The sequence below is a fragment of the Nyctibius grandis genome, chromosome 15 (genome assembly GCF_013368605.1).
Source record: "Nyctibius grandis isolate bNycGra1 chromosome 15, bNycGra1.pri, whole genome shotgun sequence".
Taxonomy (NCBI): domain Eukaryota; kingdom Metazoa; phylum Chordata; class Aves; order Nyctibiiformes; family Nyctibiidae; genus Nyctibius; species Nyctibius grandis.
In genome coordinates, this window is record NC_090672.1 from 9102428 (window position 1) to 9128792 (window position 26365).

Below are 26365 nucleotides of genomic sequence, written 5' to 3' on the forward strand. Positions count from 1 at the left end.
AGCGCATCATTAGCATTGTCAACACTTACGCAGTGTCAGTGCCAAGCGTGTATAATCGCAGCAGTGGTTGTATCTATTTCTGATCAGACATTGTTATGCATGCTTTCGCAGCAGCTCTTCAGAAAAGCTGGTTCTGTTGCTCACCTCACAGCATGGAAGTTTTATTGGTCTTTAGCTACCAGCCATGCTTTTAAAAATGAAATTGGTCATATTGAAGCTCAGAAAGGATATGTCTACCTTTCAGAATGGAAAGCCTCCACCGTGTTGTTACCTCTGTTTTCAGGGCAGCTACATCCCAGGGGTAGCAGCAGGCTTGTTATCGAACAATTTGTCTTGGCAGCAACAAATTATAAATATGATTCTCTGACATCTCAGCCTATTGCAATTGCTTGGGGCAATCAGATTAATAGAGCAAAATGAGATCCTACTATAACTCCAGTGGCTTTTTTCAGTAATGCAGTATGAAGCTGTGTTATTCTTAGCACTGGAAGCCAAATGTTTAAATTCAAGCTTTACTATCCTAATGCCTTGCCATATTTCTTATTTATGAAACTTCAAATTAATTTGTCTCATAGATGCTTGCCTTTATCGTATGCTGAAGAAATTTTTTGCTGCACAGAAGTGATACAGTGGTTTTTTGGTAGTTCAGTGCCTTGAATTTGTTTAAAGCGTGAGGTTTGAAGCGTCTAGAACAACAGATTTAAATCTCAGTGGTAAAGAATGGACCTCTGATGATGTCAATTTAAGCATTTCAGATCTAGGTGTGAATCTTGGGAAAAAAATAAATGTTGGAACCTGAAAAAATCCCAAACATCAGTGTGTTCAGTGTCTGCTCTGTAACTGGTTGGTAGCAGCTCTCACTGCAAGGAGAAACCCCAAACCCTGGATCTAAAATCTGCAGCTTGGCCTCTCTCCTCCATAAACCAGAGCATGGTACAAAAGTGCTGTGTTCCTTTACAAGTACATGTCAAGCCTTGCCTCCTCCTTAGTGCTTCTGAGCTGGATAAACCTCATGACATACTCATGTACCTCCATAGCAGCTGCTAGGACTATCAGGTGGAAAAGGCAATTAATCTTCTTCAGCCGCTGAGTAGCAGGAACTGTTGGGGAAGGATGGGCTGAGGAGTCTCACTAACAGCAGGGACCTTTGGAAGTGATGGACAGGACTTTTTCAAGTGGAGGTATCTGTGCTAGAGGGGAGAAGTATGTTGGAGGAACTCATTCCCACAGTGTCTCTGGGGTGGAATACTGGACAGGCAGGGTGCTTTCTATTTATGGAAAGCTTTGCTGCTTTTTGCTGGTCCTTTGTGGATTAAAGAACTTTTCCTCAGCATCTGGGCTGAGGCCCTGCTGTCTAGGCTGCTTTCCCCATGCAATGAGGCTCTGGCAGAGCCAGGGACAGGCTTGCCATCAAATTCAAAGCTTTGCAGTATTTTCATTGGAATGCTAGAATATGAGGGTTTTACTCCTGCTGAAGCTGCCCTCTCTATCTGCTCATTGAATGGCTTTATTTCTAATAACTGCATCAGTCTGGAGAGCAATTGCTGTGAAATAACACCTGTACCCTCTTACTTAGCAGCTGTGTCAAAGCCAGTATAGTCTAAGAAGTGGCACTGCTTAGAGGCTTTGAAAGCAGCCAAAACATCACTCAAAGGCTGAATTCCCATTGATTTCAGCAGGGTCAGCGTGGGATCCATTACTGTTTGCTCAGTGGAGTCAATGACTGGTTTTACTGTGCTGAATTTATTGTACTGACCCAGTAAATATTTTCTGCCACTTGTAACACTTAAAGGCTTGAGTGGAACTGTTATTTCTAATGTGCTATGCAGGCTGGTAGGTTCCACAGTCAGACGTGTTTCCAGGACCAGGCTTTTGGTATGTTCAGCAGGCTCTAATTAAGTCTGACCTGTTCCTTCTATTTTAAGATTTCTGTTGTCTTTCCAATAGTCTCTCTGCTTTGATATTCCACTAAAACAAACCCAAACCCTGACAAATAAAGGGTGAGCTCCCCCTACTGACCTTGGTGTTACAGCTCACAGAGATGAGAGGGTACAGCATGAATACAAATTAATGCAGAATTAAAAGATAAAGGCCAATGTGTTCCAACTTTACAACTTATTTTAACCATGAAAACAACACTGACCACTGTGTACTAACTGGGGGGTAATGGCTTTGGTAATGCAAGAGACTGAGCCACATTACCACAGAGCATTTCTGCAATAATGAATCTTCGTGCTTTAGCAGAATCACTGTTTTTTCAGTTGAAATCGTACAGCCTGTTTTTCTTCTGGAGCAAGAGAGTATTTTCCTCATGCTGTAGAAGTTTTAAGGACATTTAAGTTATGGTCTGTGACGATATTTGAAAACGGAGAGTTGTAGGAGCTCCTTCATGTTCATTAACAGTGTGGAAGAAGCGCTGTTGTGAATTTATACGCCTCCCCACCTGCAGCAATAGCAACCTTTGAATCTTCAAAATAGTAACACAGACCATTATGTGCCTTCAAAAATCCATCTGTCTGCTTCCCTGGATCTTTAGGCATCTAATTACTGCAGTTGACTGGAAAGCTTCTAGAAGCAGTCTTTACGTGAGCAGATAAAAGGTAAAAAGTAGATGTTTCTCCATGAGTTCCTAGCAATTTTGATGAAAATTCCAAGAATACAGATTTGCCCAAAGCTTTAAAGAAGTATTCGAAAAGGGAAGTTGGCTGTTCTCATAGCTCAGACTGTGACAGGTTATCTGGACTGTGAAAGAATATGAAAATAATATAGTATAAAATTTGATGGGTTTTTTTTAAAACAAGTTTTCCAAAGCAGAATATTTCTGGCCTTCTGTTTCACTGGATTTTTTTTTTTTTAATTTGCTTTCATAGTTTCATTCAGATGCTCCAAACAAACATATTTCTCACAAAACCAGTGCCAAGTTTTGACCATCGCTTTAACTAACTTTAAAATCTAATTTGCAGTCCCATTGCTGAGAATAGTATTGTACCAGCTTTGCCCTGAAGATCCAGTATGGAATAAGAGATGGATATGTTGCAGTCATGTAAAAGGAGTTTATCTTTATTTGCTGGACACCAGTATTTGTAATATATGCCAATACCTAAGACCAGGACAGCTGCACTAGCGCAGGCATTTCAGTAAACCACAGCAGAAAACCTCAAAGTCTTTATGAACCCGTTTACGCTCATAGCTATAGATCTCAAACTTCCCAGTATGCCATAACTGGAGATGATTTGATGAATATATCCATTCTTTTAAGAATAACTTATTGACAGGAGCGGTACTTGGGATGGCTCTAGGGAGAAGGACTGTCACATAAATGTGAAGGGCTGAGCTCTCCTGTTGTAAATTATGCTATAGCTGTTTAATGAACTGAAGTTGGTTACTCTTAAAAGTACCTTAGAGTTTTCTAAGACTCAACTAAATTTTACTAAATACAGCCTGAAACCATAAATGAGTCTAACACACCATTAAAGATCCAAGGGTAGGTAAAGTAAAAAGCTATTGCTCTTAGGAAAAATGCCAGGAACCAACTACATTCAATTAGGTAACCAGATTTGATTTCCTGTAGTATTAAAATTGCTTAATTGCCTGTGAAGATTGCCTGATGCAGCATGGGTTAAATGTCCTTCTTGGAGCATTTGCAGGAAATCGCTTTACTGCAATTGTGTTTGTTTGTGGCCAGAATGTCTGTTTGCAAATTGACTGTTTGTTAGGGTGTGAAAACCAATTTTTATTGTTAAATGAAACTGAAGGTAAATTTGTAAACTTATCTCGTAAGAGAAGTTATGTCTGGTATCCTGAGTGAACTGAAAAAGGTTCGTGTCTTCCCCTTCAGTGACTTGCAAAACACTTTCATCATCTTTGCTTAGGAAAGATGCCCTGTCCTGCCCCTGGACAGCCAGCCCTGTGTTTTGATGGTTCGCTAGTCTTAGCCAGGTATTTTCAAGAAAGGAAAAATCTTAGCTGACTGTTTTCATAGGAACAAAGGATAAATGACCTAGTGACTTTGGTGCTACTTAGAATTCTTGTTCTGCAGCAGACATCTGACCAGGGACAGGTCACTTGCCATTTTACTTCACTTTGCCCTGCAAAGTGTGAATAATTCTGAGCTCACATGCTACTCCTTAACCCAGTTATGGTCAAATGAACTGTGTTCGTTTATGCATTTTTAATATTAGGATAAATAGTTTTTAACTTAAATAATTTTGACAGACCAGACTAGAGAGTGACTCAGTGCTTTGTTAAACAAGAACTGATACACATCTATGTGTCAAACAGTCTTCTGAGTGGCACAGAGAAGCTGCCTCTGCGCTGGCTCATCAGGTGTCCTTAGCCAGAGAAGAAAATTCAGCAGCTTCTGGCCACTCTCATTTTGTGATCTGATAGTTCTTTCTCCAGATACAAGATTGTTCCTGATCTGTGTCACCCTGCACAGTGATTTATATAATGCACAGCCCTTCAGCAGAGTGTTCCTCCACAGAGGGCATCCTTTTGCAGAGCTGCGGCAGTAAATACACAAGGACTTGAAACTATTCCTGGCTTAGCTCTTTGCCTCTATCCACTGCCTTTCTTGATTGCAGTGCAGCAAAGTCTCCTTGCCAAGTGCTGCCCAAAAATGTAGATGAAGAAATTTTCACAACTGTAGCAAGAGAGAGAGAACATCGAGCACATTAATATCTTATGATACAAGTAGGCATCCAAATGAAATATCTCTACTCAGCCGTGTAAGTGGCTTTCAGTTTTACCATTTCCTGGAAAATGAAGTTATAGCAATAATGGGACATCTTAGTGCAGGAGGTCCTTAAAGTAGCCAGGAAGTATTCCTTCGCTTATTTGCAATGGGTTATTTACGGACAGATTCTAGCCTTGGGTGCGTACTGCTGCACAGCTTGAAATATCCATCGTGGCAGTTCTGCAAGCCTAGGCAAGCATGTTTCTTCTCAAGAGTAGTACTAGTAGCAGAGAGCACCATGTATGCCAGACTAGATTGCTCCCTGTACAAATTGTTGTCCAGTGCCTTAATATTTCCATACTGAGGTTTGCCAGAGTAAACTTTGATTTTTTTTGTTTTCTGTCTGGTCTGTGGCACACTAATTGAGCTCACTGGCATTTCCCAGGCTGCAAGCCAAGATGTATTCTGGTAATAAAAAGACATGCACAGTATTTGAGACGCTCCAGTGTCTTGTCTTTATGTTATGCCCCTTGTGTAAACCTTTTGGAGTACTTGGAAAATTCACATTATCATTTAGATAAGGCAAGAGAAAGGTGAGATATATTAGCACTCTTACAGAAAAACACCGAGTAAGAAAGCTGATGCATTTCCTGACAGTGCACCAAAACCCACCTTCCTGGTGATAAGGGCTGGCACCACAGTCCTCCAGAGTTAAGAGATTCTGATTTGTGTCTTGACAGGGCAAAAGAGCAACAGAGAATTTATTCTTTAAACACTGTTCTTAACAAGAATAAAACCAGTGGCACAATCCTAAGATTCTTGAAGCCATTGGGTATCTTTCCATTGATTTGATGGATGTTGGAACAGGTTCAGATGTCTGCAAGGTAGCAATGATGTGTTTTGGTAACCTCAGAGGAAAAGGGCCTCTCAGCATTCCCTTCTCTTCTTCCCTTTTTTATGGACTATAATAACATGCAAAACTTCCCAGCAGGATGAAGAGATCCAAGCTGTCATGCCAGCTTGCATGCTAAGCAAACCTCTCCCACAGGGGACACTGGTTGCTGCACACGCAAACATCTTTCCACCAAAAAGTCACCTTTGCAGAAGGAGATAGTCTCAGATGAACCTACATCCTGAGTCTGTCAGTGTCAATGGGAACTTGGCCTGTGACTTCAATAAAAGCAAGATTTGGCTTTGTTTGCCATTTTAAGCTATGCAGCTAGGTAAACAAATTGGATTAAATGCCTGGTGATGTTCTGGAAATGAGTCAAATGCTTGATCAGCTTCTGTGGTTCTGGATCAGGACATAAAAGCCCGTGCCAGGTGGCTCTCATGAAGAAGTGGTGAGGGCTGCCTCAAGTGGGTTAGGTACAAAGGAGGCGATGCTTTTCTCTCCAGTTTTTTTACTGAATAAATTATGGGCTTGAATTTAAATGGCCAAGGGCTATCATGAAGGGGTCCACCTTACCAGACAAGGAAAACGAAAGAATGTGATCAGGAATAATCTTAGGTAAGAACTGAACAGCAAAGAGCAGACACGGAAGGCCTTGCAGCTAAACTTTAGATTTGAGACCCTGGCGATCTGGGAGCTATCTGTGACTCTAGCTCTAACAGACCAGTCTGGCTGGCATTTTGAAAGGAGGCAAGGCAGAAAGGTTTCTTACTCCTCTTGTTTTGGGCAGCTAAATCCTTCTTTGAAAACCCACAGCCCTTGCGACCTTTCCCCACCAAGAAAAAAAGTTGGGGGAGGTGATAACTTCTCACCTAGCAGGCTTAAATGAAGATTGACTGCTTAGAGGTCTTTAGCTAGAAGCACTGTTGTTAGTACAACTGAATTAGGAAAATAAGGCTTGAAATTATGGCTGAAGATATTGTTGTTGGGAATTGTTAGAACTGTGTAAACATCTTCATTACACTAATGTACATGCATTACTGTGTAGCACTTGGCATTTATTTTCTTTTGTGCTGGAGATAACTCACTTTAATGACGAGGTGCTCCATATCATGGAGAGACCTTTTAGCAAAGTAAACGGTTCATATGTGTAAAGACTATCACAGTGGGTGCTGGCATGAGGCAGTTTGATGAGTAATAAGCTTTAGTTATTAATGTCAAAAGGTACAAACAGTAAATTGAATTCTCCTCTGTAAGAGGACTAGAGAATAACCTCAGTCAAGAACAGGCTGACACACATAATGACACAACCAAGAGAAAGAAAAGCATTGTGTCTGGGTGGGAAATGTGAGAGTCACGGGCAGGGCAAGTTATGTAGAAAGATGCCCTCTCTAGGCAAACAAGTTTTAACATCTTGCCTCTATTAGCCAGTAAATTTTTTTTGGATTGTTATTCCCAGGTGAGCTCCTCTTTGGGAAGTGACCCTAACACACCATTCTTGCCCATTAACTTCTCCAGCAAAGTGAAAAATGCACAGAAGTGTGCAGTTAATAGCTTAATTTATTCTCCATCCTGTGCCACTTGAGAATTTCACTTCATGGCAGAAGCTGGAAGAGGGGAAAAAATCCTGCTGCCTGTTGTCCATGTGATGCTCCTGAGATCTCAATGGTTCCTTCATCCACTGTGTGCTGCCTCTGACATATGCCTGTGTGGGGGAGACAGGGACAACATATTGATCTCCGTATTAGGCTCCCTCCATCTGGTCACCTTTTTGTTCTTTTAAGTACTCATTTCCTTTGTAAGGGACTCCCCTCCATAACCACAAGGTATCTTCACCCCTACAGATGTTATTCCTTTATTTTAAAAACAAGAGAGAGGATCAGCTAACAGTATAAACCTGTGCAGTTCACACTTTCTTACATTATTCTGTTTCCTCTGGCTCACCTGCCTCATGACTGGGTATCAGTGTGTAATGTCATCGACAAATGTGTTGCATTAGTGATGGGACGGAAGAGAGAAATACTGCTGGAGAACTGCAGCTTCCAAGTAGGGCAGTGTGCGACCCATGCTGAGAAGGTTTCACACAGTTTAGGCCCAGGGCTGTGAGCTGGTTATTCTAAAATAACCTGACCTGATATTACTGCTTTCTGCAGCTCAACATGCCAAGCGTGGTCATTGGTAATTAATGGAGAATGAGGCATTTGGTGATTTCAGTGTTTCTATGTTTGTCTCAGGTTTTCAAATGAGAGAAGGACCAAGGGAAACAGAGACATTGATTTCTTTCAGCTGTAAATGTGGTTGTTAACAAAAGCAAACAGAAGCTGAAGATCTCTGGTTGCAGTGCATAGATATTTGCTTGCTGATCACTGCACGCTCTGTGACAGAGCTCTTTTTGAAGGGGAATTTGTGACATTTAGGTGTTGCCCCTTTGTCACTTGGACCAGAGAAAATCAGAAGCAGCTCCACTTACACTAACGCACAATAGACACTGGTTCATGCCAAGCCTGCAAATCCAGTGTTTGACTTCAGAGCTTTGCACTGGTCACGGGTGGGTTTCTGTCCCACAGGATAGCTTACTAAGCCAAGCATTGTTGAGCTTTCGGTTTCCTTGTAGTGTGGTGTATCTGTGCTGAGAGTCAGCATTAGTGTAATTGCACTTAAGTGCCAGGTGCTGAATACGTGCTGTGCAGAACTGAAGGCAGAGCTTTGTTACAGCTATCTAAGCATACTCCAGAGCTAGCTTTCAAGGTTTTGTGCATACAGATTAGCTACAAACCTGTGTTTCTGCCTCTGTTGTCCATGCCATCTCTGGGAAGATAAACTCTCAGCATGACCATTTGCTCTTGTTTCTGTTTGCCAGGCTGTGAAGAGTTACTAAAAGATGCCTTGTCTCCTGAAGACTCTGGGCCTCGACACTACGAGCCACAGTATGTTGATTACTATTACCAGGTAAGAGAAGCACTAATTCAGTCTCATGTTAGTGGGCTGAGGAAGCCTCTGGAGTGATGTGTAGTTGGGTCATTGTAAAGGCTGTTGTTTTATTTGGCCTGTGGGCTCTTCCTAGATTAATGACTGTTAGCAAGTCTTCCATACGAGTTTAAGTTGCATTTGACACAGGGTAGCTGTCAGCTGGTGTGAGAGTATTTAGGATTTGGGTGGCATTGCTCTTGCAAGCTTCAATATTCCCTTGGCTGTGAAGGGAGACATGGCATACAAGCACACTGGCACCACACAAGTGGCAAGCACTGATTTGTAACTAATCAGTCAAACTTTGTAGGTGAACAAGTCCTCAGAGACCTTCTGCCGATAGTAAACAGGGACTGAACAGCTGTTAGGAAGCAGAAACAATACACCTTTGGTAACCTTGGTAGTATTTTGGCTGGTGGGCATAGCATATTTTCGAACCATTAAAGGTCTGCATCTGTATCCTTAATTTGACAGTATCTGCAGAGTTTAACAAGCAGGACACTGTTAAGTTTCCTTCAAGCATCTATTTGTCTCTCCTTCGTTGTACTTTGGTTTTAATAACATCCACCCATGTAAATCCTTAAGATTTAAGGTACAGTTAGCATTGTACATTCAGATAAGGATTGCATGTCAATGGTGTTATGAGACTGCAAGTGATCCTTCAATCAGTAGGGAAAGCATTTTACCTTCCCAGGTGATGAAGTGTGGGAACAATACTCATGTATTGAGGAAAGATGTGATAAGCATGCTGGTGTTACAGCAGTTCATGGTGTTATACAAAATGGTTTCCACTGTTCATACAGAAAGTATAGAGACATTTCCTTCACCTCAGTGCAGGAAATGTCTGTCACAAGATGGAAGGAGCCCTCCATGACTGCAATCAGGAGAGCAGAATTTGGTCATAAACTTTCTTAATAAGGAAGAGTTGTCTGGGCTTATTGGCTCTTTACTTGATGAAAATGACAGGCTGATTTTAGCACCTGGGCTGTGGTAGGCTGACACCACCATCACTCTGCTTGTCTCTAAAACCCTATTTTTTTGTAACTGATGACACAGATACCTGCCATGCTGTTGCTTGGTTATCTTAATAGATACCATAAACCAAACTCCCTGTTTTGCAATAGATGAGAGAGGCTGTAAAATGGAAAGCAAGCGCTCTGCAAACACTAGATGTTCCCCTATTGCTATGCAGACATTGCAGGCTGGTTCTGACACTCTTTGAAGGCAGGTGGCATGGTCATTGGGTCTTTATTCCTCAGGAATTACACATCTGCTGTCACCCAAAAATGAGCTCTGGAGAGTGCTTGAAGACAAACTTTGGGATGGCTGCAAACTGCACCACTCCTGCCAGCTGTCCACTAGGAGAGCCTGAGGGTGGGAGTTGCAGTTGCTAATCCTGATAGTGGCCAATGAGTTTCCCATTTGAGTTCTAGATTTGTGCCTCTGGGAGAGGAAAGGGGCAGAGGGTGACCCTTCCTGTTCAGAAAGAGTTGATCTGGCAGTGCTGTGGTGGAAGCCTTGCTGATCACTCCTGGGTAGGACTTCTGATGTCCCTGCAGTGGGCAGCACTGTTGCAGTAGAGTCCAGCAGCTGTGTTTGGCCACTTTAATTGGGCCAGTGCAGTATTTGTGCAACCTCTGAGCAGAACCAGGTTCTTCCTCACCTGCCCACAGGGCAGATGAGCTATCATGGTGGGGAGAGGACAGGAAACAGTGCAGATTGGTGTACACCCCATGCTTATCCCACAGCTTCTCTGCACAGCTGCCCTCCAGAGGGGATCTTTTCATCTCCGATCTCCAGGTCTTTCAGGTGCAGTTTAGAAACCGTTCGCTAGATGTCAGTTAAAGACTGGGGAAAGGCTGTGAACAGGCTCTGCACTTGCTTTGAGGGTCCTCCGCTGTGGCAGAAAGTTGGAGTTTTCAATCTGATAAAACAGAGAACTGAGGCCCAGGTGGATTTGAGGTTATCACTGTTGATGAGGTTTGTTCCCTGTTCCCAAGGGAGCGTGTACTGAAAGCATACGAGCTCTCCTTGCATCTCCCAGACCTTGTTGAGTGAATTCCTGGTGATGTAGTCAAGTTTACAGGCAGCTCCCGATGGCACAAACGGTAGTTGCCTGTCTGATCTGATTTTCATTCCAGTATACCCTTTGCATGTCTGTCTAATTCTCAGGTGCAGTCAAATTCTCAGGCAGCAGAAGGATACATCTGCTGTGATGGCACAAATAGGTATTTTAAAAGGGAATGCATCTCTCTTATTCCACCCCAAGGGGCTGGAATACACAAAGGCACCATGTACTGCGCTGGTTCATTGTTAGCTGTCTCTGTATTCACCACATGATTTGAGATGAAGAGGAGGAGGAGGACATTTATCCTTGTCACATGTTATTTCCCCTGTCCCCTGCTTTTGCTTCCCCTCCCAAGTGCCCACTCCCTGCTCCCTGTATTGTAGCTTTCTGAAGCCCAAAGGCAGAAATCTGAAGAGCTGAAGGTAACGCCAAGAAGTGGGATGAAGTGGCAGAAGCCATGGTATGGTGCTGAACCAATCCAGCTGTCTGTGTATGTTGAGTCAAATGGGGAAGAAGAAACTGCTAAGCCTCCAACCTTTAATTGCAACCAACTGGTTGCAATTAATTTAAATTGATACATAAAATCCCCTGATACCAGGAGCTTGGGGCATTTCATTTGACATTTTCTAAATGGTCTGCTTTTACTTTTTTTTTTTCTTCAGTGTAAACAAGAACAAAAGCTGACAAGCTTTTAATGTCTAAAAACTTTGTCCAAAAAGGAGAATAAAATCCTATTGTATATGCAATTTAAAATGCAGAGATCATTCCGTGGAAGGTTTCTAATGGTCTATAACGAGAGGCTGTGTCAGTGATATTTCAGGTGAATGGAGAGCTCTTCTTTTGAGCTCAAGTCTGTTAAGGTGTGATATGCAGGAAGCAAAGAGCAGCACTTGATTGCTACAGGACGCTCATGTTAGTGGGAAGCCTCCCACTGACTTTCATCAGCATTGAATCAGGCTCCAAAGAGTGTGTTAGGAGATACAGAGAAGGCTGGTCCAAAGAAATTTAGGAGGATGGGACTGCAGTTAGGAGTTAGCAGTTCTCAGCTCCAGGACCTACGAATCAATGTGCCCCCTCTGTATATGAATTCAGAGTCGTATGGTTAAGGGCTGTATTGTGCTCCAGTTGAGGCACTGCTGCTGTCAAGTGCTGTTTATTAGTATAATTTCTGTCTCTTACAGCCTTTAGAGAAATAATAGAAATGCTCTGAACTTGCCAGGAGCCAATTCATCGATCCTGAATTCCTTTCGCAGTGTTTGCTGCTATGGCCTCAACTCTTGTTTTGGCTCCAGTTTGAAGGGAGACAAAAGTCTCCCTAGTCCAGTGTGCAGGATTTGCTTTGTGGCGAGCATCTGGTAGCACTTCAGAGCCCTTGGACAGCCTTTTGGAGATGGTAACAAACAGAAAGTCCACAGCTGAAGTATGTGTGTGAAAACGCAGACCCAGATTCAGCCAGCTCAAACAGAGCAAAGTGCCTGTGTCTAGTATTTCCGAATGGCTGGCTCTGCGCCTTCCCGGGCACCTAGCCAGCTGGGAGCACTAGCCACAGGACTCAGAGGGAATAAGGCTGGCTGCATCTGCAGCTCCCTGGCCAAAATTTGCATCTCAGGCTCTGAGAAGCAGTGACCTGGGTCTAGGTGCTTTTCTGTCTGAGCATCTAAGTTCAGGGAAAAGCGAACCAGCAACAGGGGCTGGATTTTTGGCCCTTCATGTGGTGTATTTTGGCTGTTCAGATTTGAAGGGAGCCTGGATCTAGATGGCCTGAATAGATGACAGAAGAGGAGGTTGAATGACAGATCTTAGAGCCTCTCACCACCAGATAGCAGGGTATCTGAGTAGCTGCTTGTGAAGGGACAGACAATGTATTTTTACATGTGAGTAATTGCCCTTTCATTGGAAACCAACGCCCAAATGCCATACGTGCAAACCCAGCAGAAGAGCGAGCTGTAAGGCACAATAATAGCAGGTTCCTTCAACAAGGCTGTTTGTTTCTTATTAATTGTTGCTGTATTGAGTTGCTGCTTTCCATTTTTTTGCTGCTCTCACCTGTAAATAAGAGAATGAATCTGCCTCTTAACAAGGTACAGGATGATTGCTGCATGTCAAAGAACGGGCTGCCTTTGCAGTCCTGTGTGTGTTCGCCTGCCTGCCAAGTGATTAATTACACTGTATCAACAGCAGAAAAATTGTTGAAACATGAAAAATAAATTGTGTTTGCCTCTGGGGTGGAGCTGGGGCTACTAGCTGATCTGCTGCTTTGAAAATATTTTCAGTAGCAATTAGGAGTCCCCCACTGGCTTCTGAAAAAAGTGTTTTCCCCACTAGCTGCTTGAGGATATCTGCTAACACCTGCGCCAGCACAGAGGGGGCCTTTCTGCACTGCAAAAACCCTGTGATCCAATTGGGGTTTTCATTAGGCTGTGGAAGAACGTAGCGGTCTGAGACACAGCTGGACTGAGGAAAGGTGAAGGGCCATTTGCATAGGTCTCCTTTGTCAGCCTGGAATTGCAGTTATTGTCTCCGATTGTGCTGTCTCTTGCTATTTATTGAAAACCAAAGCCCAGGAAAGCATTGAATATTTTATTGAACTCGAACTTGCAGTTCTCTTCTTCTTGTTGTTCCCATCTTAAATAAAGCTTTCCTTCCTCCCCCGCCCACTGAGGACATCCCTTTCACCAGGCATGCCAGCAGTTGCAGCAATGGTAATTTGCTAGTGAACAAATCCCTCTGGGTCACTTCAGTAGAGAGAAGCAAGCAAAGACATCAAATCTTACCTAAGCCCAAGAAACATCTGCCCTATCACTTCTAATTTCCCAGAAGCCTGTTCTGCCCAGTTTGAGGTGGTGTCCACCATGAAGACAATGACAGTCAAAGAACAGCACTAACCTGACACCACAAGTTAATGCACATCTTTACTAGAGATAGCACCATGCATCCTTCAGAGCTTGACTGTTGATGTATTTTAATCTTTGGTGCAGACTTGGCAGCACTGAGCCCATAACAAAATGTCTTCCCACATAGTTTGCTCTGAGTCTGTGCACCCTTGCTGTACTGAGCTCACTCTTCCTTCTGGAAGCTGAAGCAAAGTTTGAGTGAAGGTTGTCAGATGTAGTGGGGAAACTTTGGAGAGTCTGTAACCAGAATTATTTGTATTTTTCATCTTGTATATGCTGTGTTTTGAAGCAACGTCTCCACCTTGACCATTGAGTCACCTGTGTTCTTGGGCAAAATGATTGACCTCATTTGTCAGGAGCATTTTCTTGATACTATTTTTCCTAACATTAAACCCAGGTGTTGCCTAACTGTTAATACGAAATACATCTTTCCTCCTGCTTTCTGTGGTAGCATTGGCAGAGACACTCCTATCTTAGCAGAGGCAAAGCAACTAAGATGTTACTAAGTTGGAAATTACCTTTCCAACCAATAGCAAAGAGAAAAAAACAGCCTGTGTGGTAAGGAGAAGCAATATTAAACACAGCAAATTAAAGCTTGCTTTTTTCTGTTTCTTATCAGCCTCCAGTTTTCTCCACCACCCACACACGCTCAGTCATTCTTGGCTCCCGTTGTGTTTTCAGCCCTGCAGATGCTTAGTGTCTGCTTTGCGTGTGAAGACTTCCCTCCCTATGCTTAAGACTCTTGGGGTGTTTATGGTGTTTATGCTACGCAGCGATCAGCACAGCGCATGTTTGCATATTGCTTCCCTTACCAAGCTGCTGGTGGGCTCTTCTGTCCTGCTGTTGCTGTGGGACCTGTGCTGTGATTATGAGCAGCTCATCCTAATGTCGTTCCTCAGGATGCTGGGAGAGAGGATCTTCATTCCTGCAATAGTCAAAACCTGGGACATGCATGTCTCCCAGTACTTCAACTGGGAAATGTTCTGGCTTAAGCCTCTCTCTTGGATATGCCAAGGGAAGCAGAAGGTTCCCTGGTTTCGTTGGTCTAATCTAGAAGTCTGTTTTATATTTGGTGCTCCTAAATCTGCCAGATTCTCTTTCTGCTCAGCTTCTCCTGAATTCCCTGGGAAATGAGTATGCTCAATGTCTCCAGGGATCGCCTTTTGGGAGGCCCAGCCCCTGCTGAAATCAGTAGAAAGATGGCTTAGACCCTGGCAGGAGTTAGGTCAACATCTTGGGTTGTTCCTGAGGTGATTGTTGCCTGAATCCCTCACTGGGGGCAGGGCAGGAGGAGAAAAGCTTGATAAAGCACAGCCATGCAATTACAGAGAGAAAAAAGTCCATGTTCCTAGGTGGGACTAGGCAGGATTATACACAGGCAACACACTGTCTGCGCCTATGAGAGGTTTATTGTAACCTCGAAGGTCAACACTCTCAACAATTCGTTTTTTCCTATTTTTTTTCCAAGCATCAGAAAGCAACATTAACTACAACTGCTGAGAAGCCCTCAGTGAACAATTACCAAGCGCAGTGAAGAGCACAGCGTGCCCCCATTTGGTACTAATTTACATGGAAATTGCCTGCTTTCACCTGGCAATATTCTGAATTATATTTTTAATGTTTGTGCATACATGCAAAAATCAGTGTCCTTGGTACAAAACACCTGCGTAAAAATATTCTGCCTCTCTGGCTGCTCAAGCTGATTATGAAATGCTGCTCTGAGGAACTGCTGTACAGAGAAGGAGCAGTTTTGTACTTGGGGCAAGGTAGGCACCTTCCAACAAAATAAGTGCTGACTCTTCCAAAAACAGCCATAAAAAAGATTGAGGATTATTTTCTTTTTCAAAACCAGTTTGAATTTTTGATTTGGTGGAGCATCACACACTGATATTTTTGAAGGGGAAATTACTTCTTCGCTGACTTGTTTTTGCTCAGTTGTATAAAACACACATAAAATAATACAAAAGAAGTTAAACACTCTGGCCCAGTCAAAAAATATTTCTTCCGTTTCTCAAAATGTGTTTTGGATTTTCTTTTGAGAAAAACCTGAGGTTTTGACCTTCTCATCCTGAGCTGGGCCAAGAAAGTACTTTGAAATCTAAGAGCTCCCAGGCTGGGAGAAATGTTTTCCCACCCAGTTCTTGCCACAATGCCCCAAATGCAGTCCCACTGTCTGAGGCCAGCAGGAGACTGCCCAGGGCTGGGAGGTGACCCGACAGAGGTGTTGCTTGAGTTTCCATAGCCCTCAGAATGGAGCAGCTCAGTGCAGTAGTGTTTGTTCAGATAGTGCCATCCTTTTGGGGTTGGGAAGCTGGGCTGAATTTGTGTATGTCAGTGTTTTTGCACAAATTCTGCCAGCTGGTTTAAATTTTAAGCACCTGCTCTTGCAGCTGAACTACTGGTCTCTGTAATAGAAGCTTAAGTCAATGAGGGACTGATCATTATTCACATCCCACAGGGACTTGTCTGTGTCAAAATGTACCATTTCTTAGGGCTGTATTTGGCTGGGTGGTTTGAAACAGGTGGAAGTGTGACTGCCCGGTTCAGCCATCCTTGCTGTGACTCGGCGACGGAGGTGAAGTTCCAACCATAGTGTCCTTCCAGGCATCTTTAGGAAAGTCACCTCGTGCACTTACATTTGTTGTTATCTATGACTCTTTTTTGAGTGTTTATCTCTGTTCTGTGGGCCAGGTAGGGTTTTGTATAGCATTCAAAAGTTTTACCATTTGAAAGCCTGTCACCTCTCTCTTTGACAGAACCTCTGTTTAATACACATTTTCTGTCTAATCCCTGTTTTTTCTTTCTGAGGCATTATCTTCAAGCTTTTAAACTGCTGATTTTCTGACTGAGCACAGTTTTGGGGGTGTTTTTTCTGGAATTGTTAGTTGCCATGGCAAAATATTCCTCCCATCCTTGTATCTCCATGGATAAACCAATTTAGGCTGTGGCTCGGTCTTTGGGTAGAGGCTTTGAAATGACTGAAAGCTAAAGTTGGTCTTTTTCTATCAAGGAAGTTGCATCCCTGTTGATTTAATCCTTCAGGTGAGTATGGCTTTATCGTTTAGCCCTTTTTGCCTTTTGTTTGCTGTACTCGAAATCTATCCACTTTAATTTGTGGTGTGTCTTGAATACAGCATTCTTAATAACATAAGCAAAAGAAATATTATGACAGCACTCCCTGTGTTCTGTACTCCCGTGAAAGAAATACAACTGCTGGGTCAGAGGGTGGTGAACGAGTCTTGACTCTGATGTATGACCTTTGGGGAATACCAAAATATCTGTAATAGGAAGTAACCACATAAGAGGCAGCGCATGTAGCATTCAGTGGGTTTCTTGACACTTGTGTGACAAGATGAGGATATCTTTGCTCTCCAGTTCATAAACTTGAAACTGACTCTTACTTTCTTTTTATTTTTTTATTTCCTATTCTGCTTAATATCTTTTCTCCTTGCTGCTTGGGGAAATTTGTGCTGCATTTATGGAAGATTTTGGGACATAGAGTGTTCTTCGTGGAGTATTTTCAGTTGGAAGGCTGTGAAATTGAAGTAGAAGAATTTTTTTTGAGTAAAAAGCATTGGTTTAAGTAGGTTTATCTTTTTTTTTTTTCATCAGAAGAAAGTTCTCTGTAGACCTGTAAAAGCTGGTTGATAAAGCCAAGATTCCAGGTGGTTATGAAACCATAGAGAGAAAGTCAACCACAAAGAGATGTTCTAGCTAAACAAAACCAGCAAAATCCCTCATTGCACAAGCAAACAAAAGGATTTGACTGCTTCTCTTCTGCCTTCTAGCCTCTCTGACCAAACTGAGAGCAGTGGATTTTTTTGGAGGCGGCTTCTCTTGGTTTTCAAACAAAAGAGCTGCACGTCCTGCTAGAAATTTTCCCACTTACATAAAAAAAATCCTCCACAGGTGAAATCTTACAGGAATCATTTCTGTCACATAGCTGCCACTATACTGCCCATGATATTTTAGGGTTCAAATACGTGATTTCAGTAGCCTCAAGAATTGCCACCAAAGTGACCCATGCAGTTCATGAAGTTGCCAAATACTTTTCCCGGTTACGAAAGCTCTAGGACACCTTTTTTGCTTCCTTCTTCCTGCATTTCACACCCAGCCCTTGCAATGTCCAAAATCCCCACAAAACCGCGTGGACTTTGGCCTACCCCTTCGAGTGTTCTCCCCCCACCAGGTCTTCCCAGCAGCGCTGAGACCGGCCTCCCACTGCAGGAGACTACCGCAGCAAGGAGCGACACGGGAGGAACTCTCCACTGTCCTCTGTCAGAGGCAACGGAACTGTTTAAAATTAAACCATCGTACTCAGCTGGGCTCATAGAGCTAAAAATTAGATCTTGATTATCTTGTCTATTTTTAGAAGCTGGACAAGAATCAAAACGTGATTTTTTTTTCTTTTTTTAACATGCTGCAGTGGAGAATGTGTTTGGGTGGAGGCAGCTTTTCCAGTACTGTCACACATCTGGGCTGCGATAAGCGATTTGTAACTGAACAGGAAGAATAAGTAGGCCAGCCTACAAGAGAGTATCTAGGAATTACTCCTGAGGGATTTGTACTATACTGCCTCCAGCAGCTGAAATAACAGCATGAAATTGCGATTAAAAATTAAGAAGAAATATGGGCTATTTGACCTTCTTTCAATCAGGGACACAGAGGCCCTGTCTAGAATAAGGATGCAGAGAAATGCAGCTTCTGTTGAGCAACTGCATGCCAAGAAGAGGCTGCTGAAGTTCATCCTAAGCTCGGTGGAACAGAGATCATTTCTTTCCATTCGACATGGTCCTTGCAGAGCCTGGACGGTCTCAGAGCTGTGTGTATGCTGGTGGGGCAGTGCCAGCAGGTACGGGGACTGCCGCCTCCTGAACAGTGCTTAGAAGTAGAGTGAAACAGTCTTTGCTCCAAGAGCTACGGTCTGAACAGATGAGAAATAAGAAAGAAACTGTCAACTGTTATGTTTTCTAAGTTTACAGAGATCCTGGCAAGATTAATTAGGCCCCTGAAAGGCCTTGTTAATTAGGAGTTTTGCTCTTTGGCTCACCTTTTTACCCGAACTGTTATTGTAATTACCCAGTTGACTCAAATATCAGTTGGGGAATAGGCAATGAGATAGAGTAGCCTGTTTAGGCGGAGGTGTACACTGGATCCCGGGCTCGTTTTGGTACTTGGCATTATGATAAGCGACTAGGAAGGTTAAGTTGGAATAATAATGTAGCCATGGCAATGTTGATAGAGAGTTGACGCAAATGCTGATGAGCGTTTTGGGCTGACAGTGTGAACCTGGCAGCCTAGTCTCAAACCACCGTGACTAGGAAGTGTTTGGAAAAGGAATGCATAAAGTAGACATAGTAAGGTAAAAAAGGCATATCAAAAAGGGTGATTCCTTGGAGCTTTTGCCAGCCTGTGTAAATAGGGCTGTGATAAAAAACAGTTTGTCTTTGCAAGAGACTTCGGTTTGTTCTTAGCTGTGGAGCCCAAGCGCCTGCAAGGAGACATCCCTAGTGTGAACCCTGTTTGTCTGGTGCCTTTCCACATAACTCTGGTCACTCGGCGTATTATTTGGGGCAAAGGCTTTCTCAGTATGTGTTTGTACAGACCACATAGAGCCAAAGCAGGATAATGACTGGAGGAGAGAAGGTTTGCAGGCTCTACACCCCTTGATAGATATATCCCAAATACATAAATATGGTGTAAATATATTGTAGAGCTTTGACCAGCCATTTTTATAGAACAGTGCAATACTTTGGTAAACTTTCTTGCCCATGGTAGAAATTTATTCATAACACTGTATACAAAGCCTGACCTCATTTAAAATGGGAGGAATTTCTCAACTTACACATACTGAATATGCTACCACCTTCTTCCAGCAGCAGAGAGGACGTTTGGCTTGTTTTGGTCACGGACAGAGCAATAAACAGAACCTCAAATATTTTTATATATTCTCCACAAGAAGTTTCCTGTATTGATAGCTGTTCTGCATTTATTACTGGCATGTGTATGTTGAAAAAATTATTGCTGTTTGTTGCTTCAATGAGTTTTTCATTACTGTGTCCTTGAAGGCTAATGTCACTGAGGAAGATTTGTTGGGGTAACTGGGGCATGTGTCTTTCATCAGGAGATGGACCATATGGTTACAATGCCCTAAGGCACGCTCATGGAAAAGTCTAGTGCATGGAAGATGGGAACCTGTCCAGAGCAGGGAGGGATGTTGAGGAACCACTAAGAACTGTTGGTCAGATTCTTAGATGATGGAAATCAACCTAACAGCATGAAAGAAACAAACCTTTGTTCCTGCCCAGTTGGTTTTTTTTTTCTCACCTTGTAAGCTTTTAAGACTGTTACAGTAGGAACTTTTTCCATATATATGCCTCCTTTCAATTCTTACAGCTTCACCAGGGTCCTCTTTTTTTAGAGTTTCAGAACTTAAAATGGCTTGTCATATTTAGATCTCTAAAAGGTCTCTGCCGTGGCTTTGCTTTTACTTGTTTATATCCAGGAGCACAGAGTGTGTCTCTCGAAGAAGTGATGTTGAGAACCTCATTGGTGTTCTCCCTCCCTTTCCAGTGGGACATTTGCTACATGCTTTTGTACTGCAAAAACCTGGGGACTCTAGACGGGTAACCAATGTGCCCTACATCAGCGTGGGATTTGAGCTTTAAGAGTTTGTGAAAATCTTAGCTTAAACCAGCGGTCTTTGCTTTGTTAAATTCTGGGCTTTTTAAAATGAGCTTGCACAGATGTTTCCAAAGAAAGATTCATAAGTTGTTATTAACTCTGTGGAAGAGTGAGGAGGAAGACCTAAATAATGAATTAAGTCAGTATTTCACTGCGTCTCTGCAATCTGATTTTTATGGAAATCAGTAATGCACAGTGTTTTGTGAGACTAATAGATAAATATTGCCTTTCATAAATGTTTGTTTACCTCTGAACTCTTCAGCACAAGTATCAACAACCATCCTGTTATGAATCACTCTTTGCAGGTTATCTAGCTGCAGGAGCTGTCACAGGTTTCTCATCTGAGAAGCTGTCAGTTAAGTGAAAGAGTAGATCACTGACTTTCTATTTCCACTGTATTTTGAAACTTCACTTAAAATCTTTCTGTTTGTCTCATTGCCAAACCAATGGTGAGATATCACAGAGGAATTATAAAAGGGAGTTTTGTGCAGTAAATTCAGAGTTTTCACCTGTTGCCTAGTACAATTCCTTGTCTATAAAGAAACTTTGATTAAGACTTCTCAGATTACTGAGAACCATGACAAAAACTTTGTGATCAGGAGACATCCTGTGTCATGTTGTGGTAGTCAAATCAAAGGGGAAAGAGTTTGTACTCAGATACTGCAGAAGATGCCCTGCCAAGAGTGACTGATATCCTGCTGGTCTATAGAAAAAGTTTTAGCAGTGACTTTAACAGTTGGACTTGATGATCTGAAAGGTCCTTTCTAACCAAAATGATTCTATGATTCTATGAAATGTACTGAATAACACTGACCCATATGCTTCATGAAGCAAAATCCTAGGGCCGGGGAAAGTCCTGGAGCACTTTGTCTGCAGTCATTGAAGATTAAAATTTTTTTCCCATAAACAAAATTATCAGATGTTTCCTGACTTAGAGCCAGGGCATTACTTGCTGTGCTGCTGAGCAACACGCTTTTCCTCTAGCTTGTGTGTAGTCTCATTAGATCAAAAACCTTACAGGAAGAGACAGTCTCTCTTGATTGTATTTGTATGGTGCCTGTCATGTGAGGCTCTTCCTTTGCCTCTCCCCTGGGAGGACAGGACCACTTCATTTTAGAAGAAAGAGATGCGAAAGGGAAGAAACCAGCCCTATTAGCAGTATATCGATATTTACTGTACCAAATGTTCATATTTAGTTTGGCTTAGATACTTGCAATCTGTATAGACTCGCCTTTACGTGCAGTGTCTTCTTTCTTACGAGGGAACTGATAACTCAAGAGAGGAAGGACTCTCCTGAATCAGCTCCCAGGAGTTCAGACTGTGTCAGGAAACCCTCACTTATCTGCTTTTGGCTCAGGTCTGTTAGCACAGCTCCCTGGTACTAGCTTGTGCAGGTCCACTCGGGGAGGCACAACGTCCTTTCCCCAGCTCCGGCTTTCCAGTAGGCTGGGGCTGCCTTCGCACTCCTGCCGCTTCCACGAGAGCCAGTGGGTAACAAGAACCACATGGACCACACGCGTTTCTGTTTCCTGAGGTAATTCACCATCTGTAACTGCTTCTTAGATGACGTGGGGTCCCAAAGCTTCCCCCCTGCTGACAACTCACTGCCTCGCAGGACCTCTTTTCTCATGGCATCTAAACACTTCCATATTGAACATGATTAATTAGACGGGAGAGGTGAGTGTCAAGGGCAGGGATCAGCGTTTAAGAGTAGTTCAGTATTTTAATTTGACCAGATTACAGAAATAGAATGTGAAAGGTAGCTGGAGGTAGTTTACTCCCTTCTGAAATGGTAGAAAGCCACATCACTCTTAGCACAGGGAGGGGCCCTTCCATGACCTGTTCTTTACCAGACATGGGGCACTGCAGGCCCCTAGCTGGGCTCGCCCTGCAGTCATGGGGTGTCTTGGTTTTGCATGGATGTTTCCTTCTGATATTGTATATTCAGAAGTATCTGTGCAGCACCAGGGCCATTGACAATACTGCTGATTACTTCACATCACTGTTTAATTAGGATGAAAGACAGGGGATGAGCAATTGGAGATTTTATACTTGGGAAAGAAATTGATTTATGGAACAATCAGTCTGTTGGCTCCAGAACGCTCTTCTTCAAAAAGCAAGAGAAGTATTCCTGTCACTTTGGGTTGACCTAAATCAAGGAGCTTGTGCAAAATTATTCTTCGCAGCATGTGTGTGCAGAGACCCAACAATGGGCAGAAATTGATCCTCTGTTAAATTCCATGCGGTATCTCGGGGAGTGGGGTAAAGAGCCCAGGCCCTCTACGAGCCTGGAGTTTGCAGTGCCTTAATGGGACTCCATTGAAAGGCCTTGCCTGGGCTGTCCCTTTTCAGTCACAGAGGACTGCTCTGGCTATAGCAGGAACTTCTGTTCTTTTGCCAGTGTAGAATTGTCTGGGAATTCAAACTGATCTTACTGTAAAGGCAGCTATGGGATGTACATACATGCTGAGCTCCCCCATTCCTTGTATAAATGTGAACATTGCCCAAAAGCAGTAGAAAATCAACATGATGGTGCCTCAGAAATATCTTGGTAGTGCTCATATTGTCACAGCTTTGCCCATACTCGTGAGCTTTATTGGACAGCTGTATGTTTCTCCTAAAGCTGGGAGTTTTCCCTGCGGCATTCTGAAAATGTTAGGCGAATTGAAGAAGGTATCTTGCCTCCTACAACAGATCTGCACCTGCTGTTCCCTGCTCCGTGTCTGGGGCCCAGCATCATCCAGTCTAGCGTCATCACACCCGGCTTTTGCTGGGCTGCCAACAAGCCCATAAGCAAGGGCTGGCCTCTGCTGTCTGAGATGAAATGTCTCTCAGATCTTCCTCACAGTTATGCTGAACCAGAGGTTATGTTTTTCCTGGTATGGCTGTGTTTGTCGAGGAAACTTCTCTATGGTTGTATTTATACTGAAGGGACTGTAATAGAAACAAAAGGCTGGTTTCTGTGACTCTCTGAGGCTGCTGCATCACTCATTGCTTTGGAGTTCCTGTGTGAAGTATAGGTTCAGCTCAGCTGTAGCTGAGTTGCCTTCTCTTCCAATTCCTGTAGCTAGAAAGGGACATATTTCTGTGACCAGCATGGAGAGATTGATACAAATACTTGGCTAATAAACATCTGTCAGAAAAGAAAAATGAATTCTAACTTCCCTGTTAATGAAAGGTGTGCTTGGAGGGACTCTGTAATGCTAAACACGGGATCGGGAAAGAAAACAGCTGAATTAATTTTCCTGTTGCTACAAACCTCCTGTGATTTTTGGGCAGGGCAGCTGAACCATGCCCTCCATCATACCGTGTCATCCTCCTTATCGGTAAAATAAGGATAAAACTGTTAGTTCTGGCTATTTGGATGGCAAGCTGGCTGGCAGAGCGTGTTCCCCTGACTATATGTGCCAGCTGTGCCGAGCAGAATAGGCCCCTCCTCTTATCTGTTGACCAGCTCCAGGGAACTGTCTGTGTATTAACACGTTGTGCCCCACAGCCTGAGAACAGCAGCCATGTCCCTCAGCAAACAACTCCAGAAGGGCCTGGCAGTTAAATAATTGCCTCTGCTGCTTGGCTTTTAAGAAATGAAGTGAAACTTAAATGGGAGTTCTGCAAAGTTTGATAGCCCTTCCACTCCGCTGGCATCATTCACGATGGGCGTTCAAGCTTCCAGCCTAATGGGGATTTGTGAGAAGGCATCAACTCAGACAAAGTGTCAACAGCACCACAGGTCAGACAAGGACATATTATTATGCACCTTTGAAAACACAGCCAGACTTCACATCTCAGCCCAGCATGCAGCAATCATTAGTCACCCTGCATAATCCTCTTGACCTATTTTTTTTCTCCTTTCACAGTGGTCACATTTGAAAATATTGTCTAGAGCCGGCTGAGCTCACACAAAGTTGTTAATTGGGAGCTGTCTAGCTAAGGGGTAACACAGAGGCAAAGTTCAATGCGGTGTGCTCAGTACCCGGGCTGCAATATTGAGCGTTCCCAGGGAGGTGACAGCCAGGAGGCCTTGGGTCACCAGTATGCACAGGGACTTGATTCCTATTGCTTCCAAAGGCGCTGGGCACCTGGGTGCTTTGGTTTATCTGGAATTAAGGATTTGACAGGTTCTGGCCTAGAAGAAGGGTTTGAATGTGTGAAGCGCTAATGGCATTTACATACAGGAGGAGGAAAACACTATTGCAACAATGGACCAGCCAGCAAAAGACTGCCTGCAATTCCCTGTCCCAGAGAGCTGGATGAGCATGGCCTTTGCCATTAGGGGATTTTTGAAGGGGTTGTCACCTTGGTTCCTTGCCCCTGGGGCTGATGCAAAAGATGTGCGAAGCACCATAGATCACGTGCTCTGTGCACTGAGGCTGTCACTCACCACCACCTTACTGCAGGCTGCTCTCAGTGATCCTGGAGGGACAAGCATGGCGTGGCCCTACACAGGCGTCAAGGTGTGGAAATGATCTGCAAACTTGGTATAGAGGCTTGTTGCTTCTGAAAGATTTATTCTGCATACCATATATCTGTTAAATTCCTGGAGGCGGCAGCCACAGGTATGTAGATGAAGGAATTAGCATAAAAACTATCTACAATAGTTAGTCCATTATTATACTATCGAAGTGCTTCATAGACTCTAATGAATTCATGTCACAGCTTCACTGGGAGCTAGAAAATTGTTATTCATCCCAAGTTTGAAGAAGATAAATTGAGCTGTTCAGTGATAAGGCCCAGGTAAGTGGCAGAGTCAGACTGGTTTCCAGAAGAGCCAGGTGACTACATACCACTGAGGTCATGGAAGATGTCCATCACCAAGTGGGAACATGTGCCTATGTCTCAGCTGGTGCCCTGTCTGCTGGCCCAGCTCTTATATCTGAGCATATATAACATTCAGCAGTACTTTTGTGCGTGTAGGTGGAACTGGATACTAAATTTCATGGGCTAATAATTTTCCAGAATGCTTTTCCTTCTTCCTCTGTCTGCAGAGCCTGCCAAATGAAAGGCAGAGTGCAAAGCAGGGCTCACTTGCCTCAGCCAGGGAAAAGATCAAAGCTCTGGTTGTGATGATGCTGAAGGCATATGCTTTCTTGCTTACCTACACTAGTTTATGAAGCTACCAGGCTAGCAAGATTAGTAGGTGTCGAATCTACTTTATAAAAACAGCCAAGGGTGGCATTATAAGTTTGCTGCACCCTTGTACAAACAGGCATGTTCTACCTAATTAGGTCAGGCTGTATTCTGCTAGAACAAGCTAGTGTTGGGAATCTTACCTCTCCCTATCAGCCTTCCTGCCTTTTCCCGGTGTCTCAGGGGCCAGAGGTGTATGTGCTGTTACTCTCCAATCCCTGCAGGCATCTATAAAAATTTGCAAGGCTTGATTTGGACCTGATGGTCATGAAGTGTGGTACCTACACTGCCATACACAGGTGGCCAGAAGTTGCTTCTCTCCCACTGTAAGGTTGCCTGCTTGTTGTCAGGAGTGGTGCATTCAGTGTGTTTGAGGGAAGGTGCAGGTAGGATCTTACTTGGTTCTTGCTCTTTGTGAAGCTGTTTCCTTGTCTGTTTTTGACCTGCTGTGACAGGACTGGGCTGTGTCAGTCTGCCCTGCACATTTCTAGCTTCATTAAATCCCTGGGTACCGAGTGCTACTGTCCGTGCACTTTTGCTGTTCATTTCTGTAGGGATTTAGGGCAGAAGTGCTTTGTGCTGCCGTCATCATCTTGTAAGGAGCAAAGAAAAAATGCAGTGTATTCCCTAGATGCCAGGATAATCGTATCTTGACAGCATACTAATTAATCATCTTGTAATCAAGTAGTTATTTCCCATGTAGCTGTCTAATTACCATTACTCAGACTTCAGCCTGCAAATAAGTAATATTTTCAAGCAAGGGTTTCAAGGAGAGGAACTCAGTGGGCCATGACTCCTGGTGTCAGTCCTCTGTCTTCCTTGAATTACTCCCTGGATTAATTTGGTCCGTCAGTTCTTTTAGGCTACGGAACCACGCAGCAGCCCTAATTATTGCCATATTGGCAACAAGAAAAGAGTACGACCAACTCCATTGCTCAGTGTAATGGACTTAGCAGCTAAACTACAGCTGTTAATGTGCTCAGAAGTACATCCATATGTTGGCTCCCTATGAACTCTTACTAACCTAGCAGATTATGAGCTAACAAGCTTGAGCCATA

General features: G+C 43.4%; 1 protein-coding gene across 1 annotated transcript in view; it reads left to right on the forward strand.

The window, feature by feature from the left end:
* RAB11FIP4 (RAB11 family interacting protein 4) overlaps positions 1–26365 on the forward strand; it is a 110291-nt gene that overhangs the window by 36682 nt on the left and 47244 nt on the right. The window contains exon 3 of the mRNA XM_068413387.1: positions 8428–8516. Coding sequence (XP_068269488.1) covers positions 8428–8516 — 89 coding nt within the window. The remainder of the gene's footprint in view (positions 1–8427; positions 8517–26365) is intronic.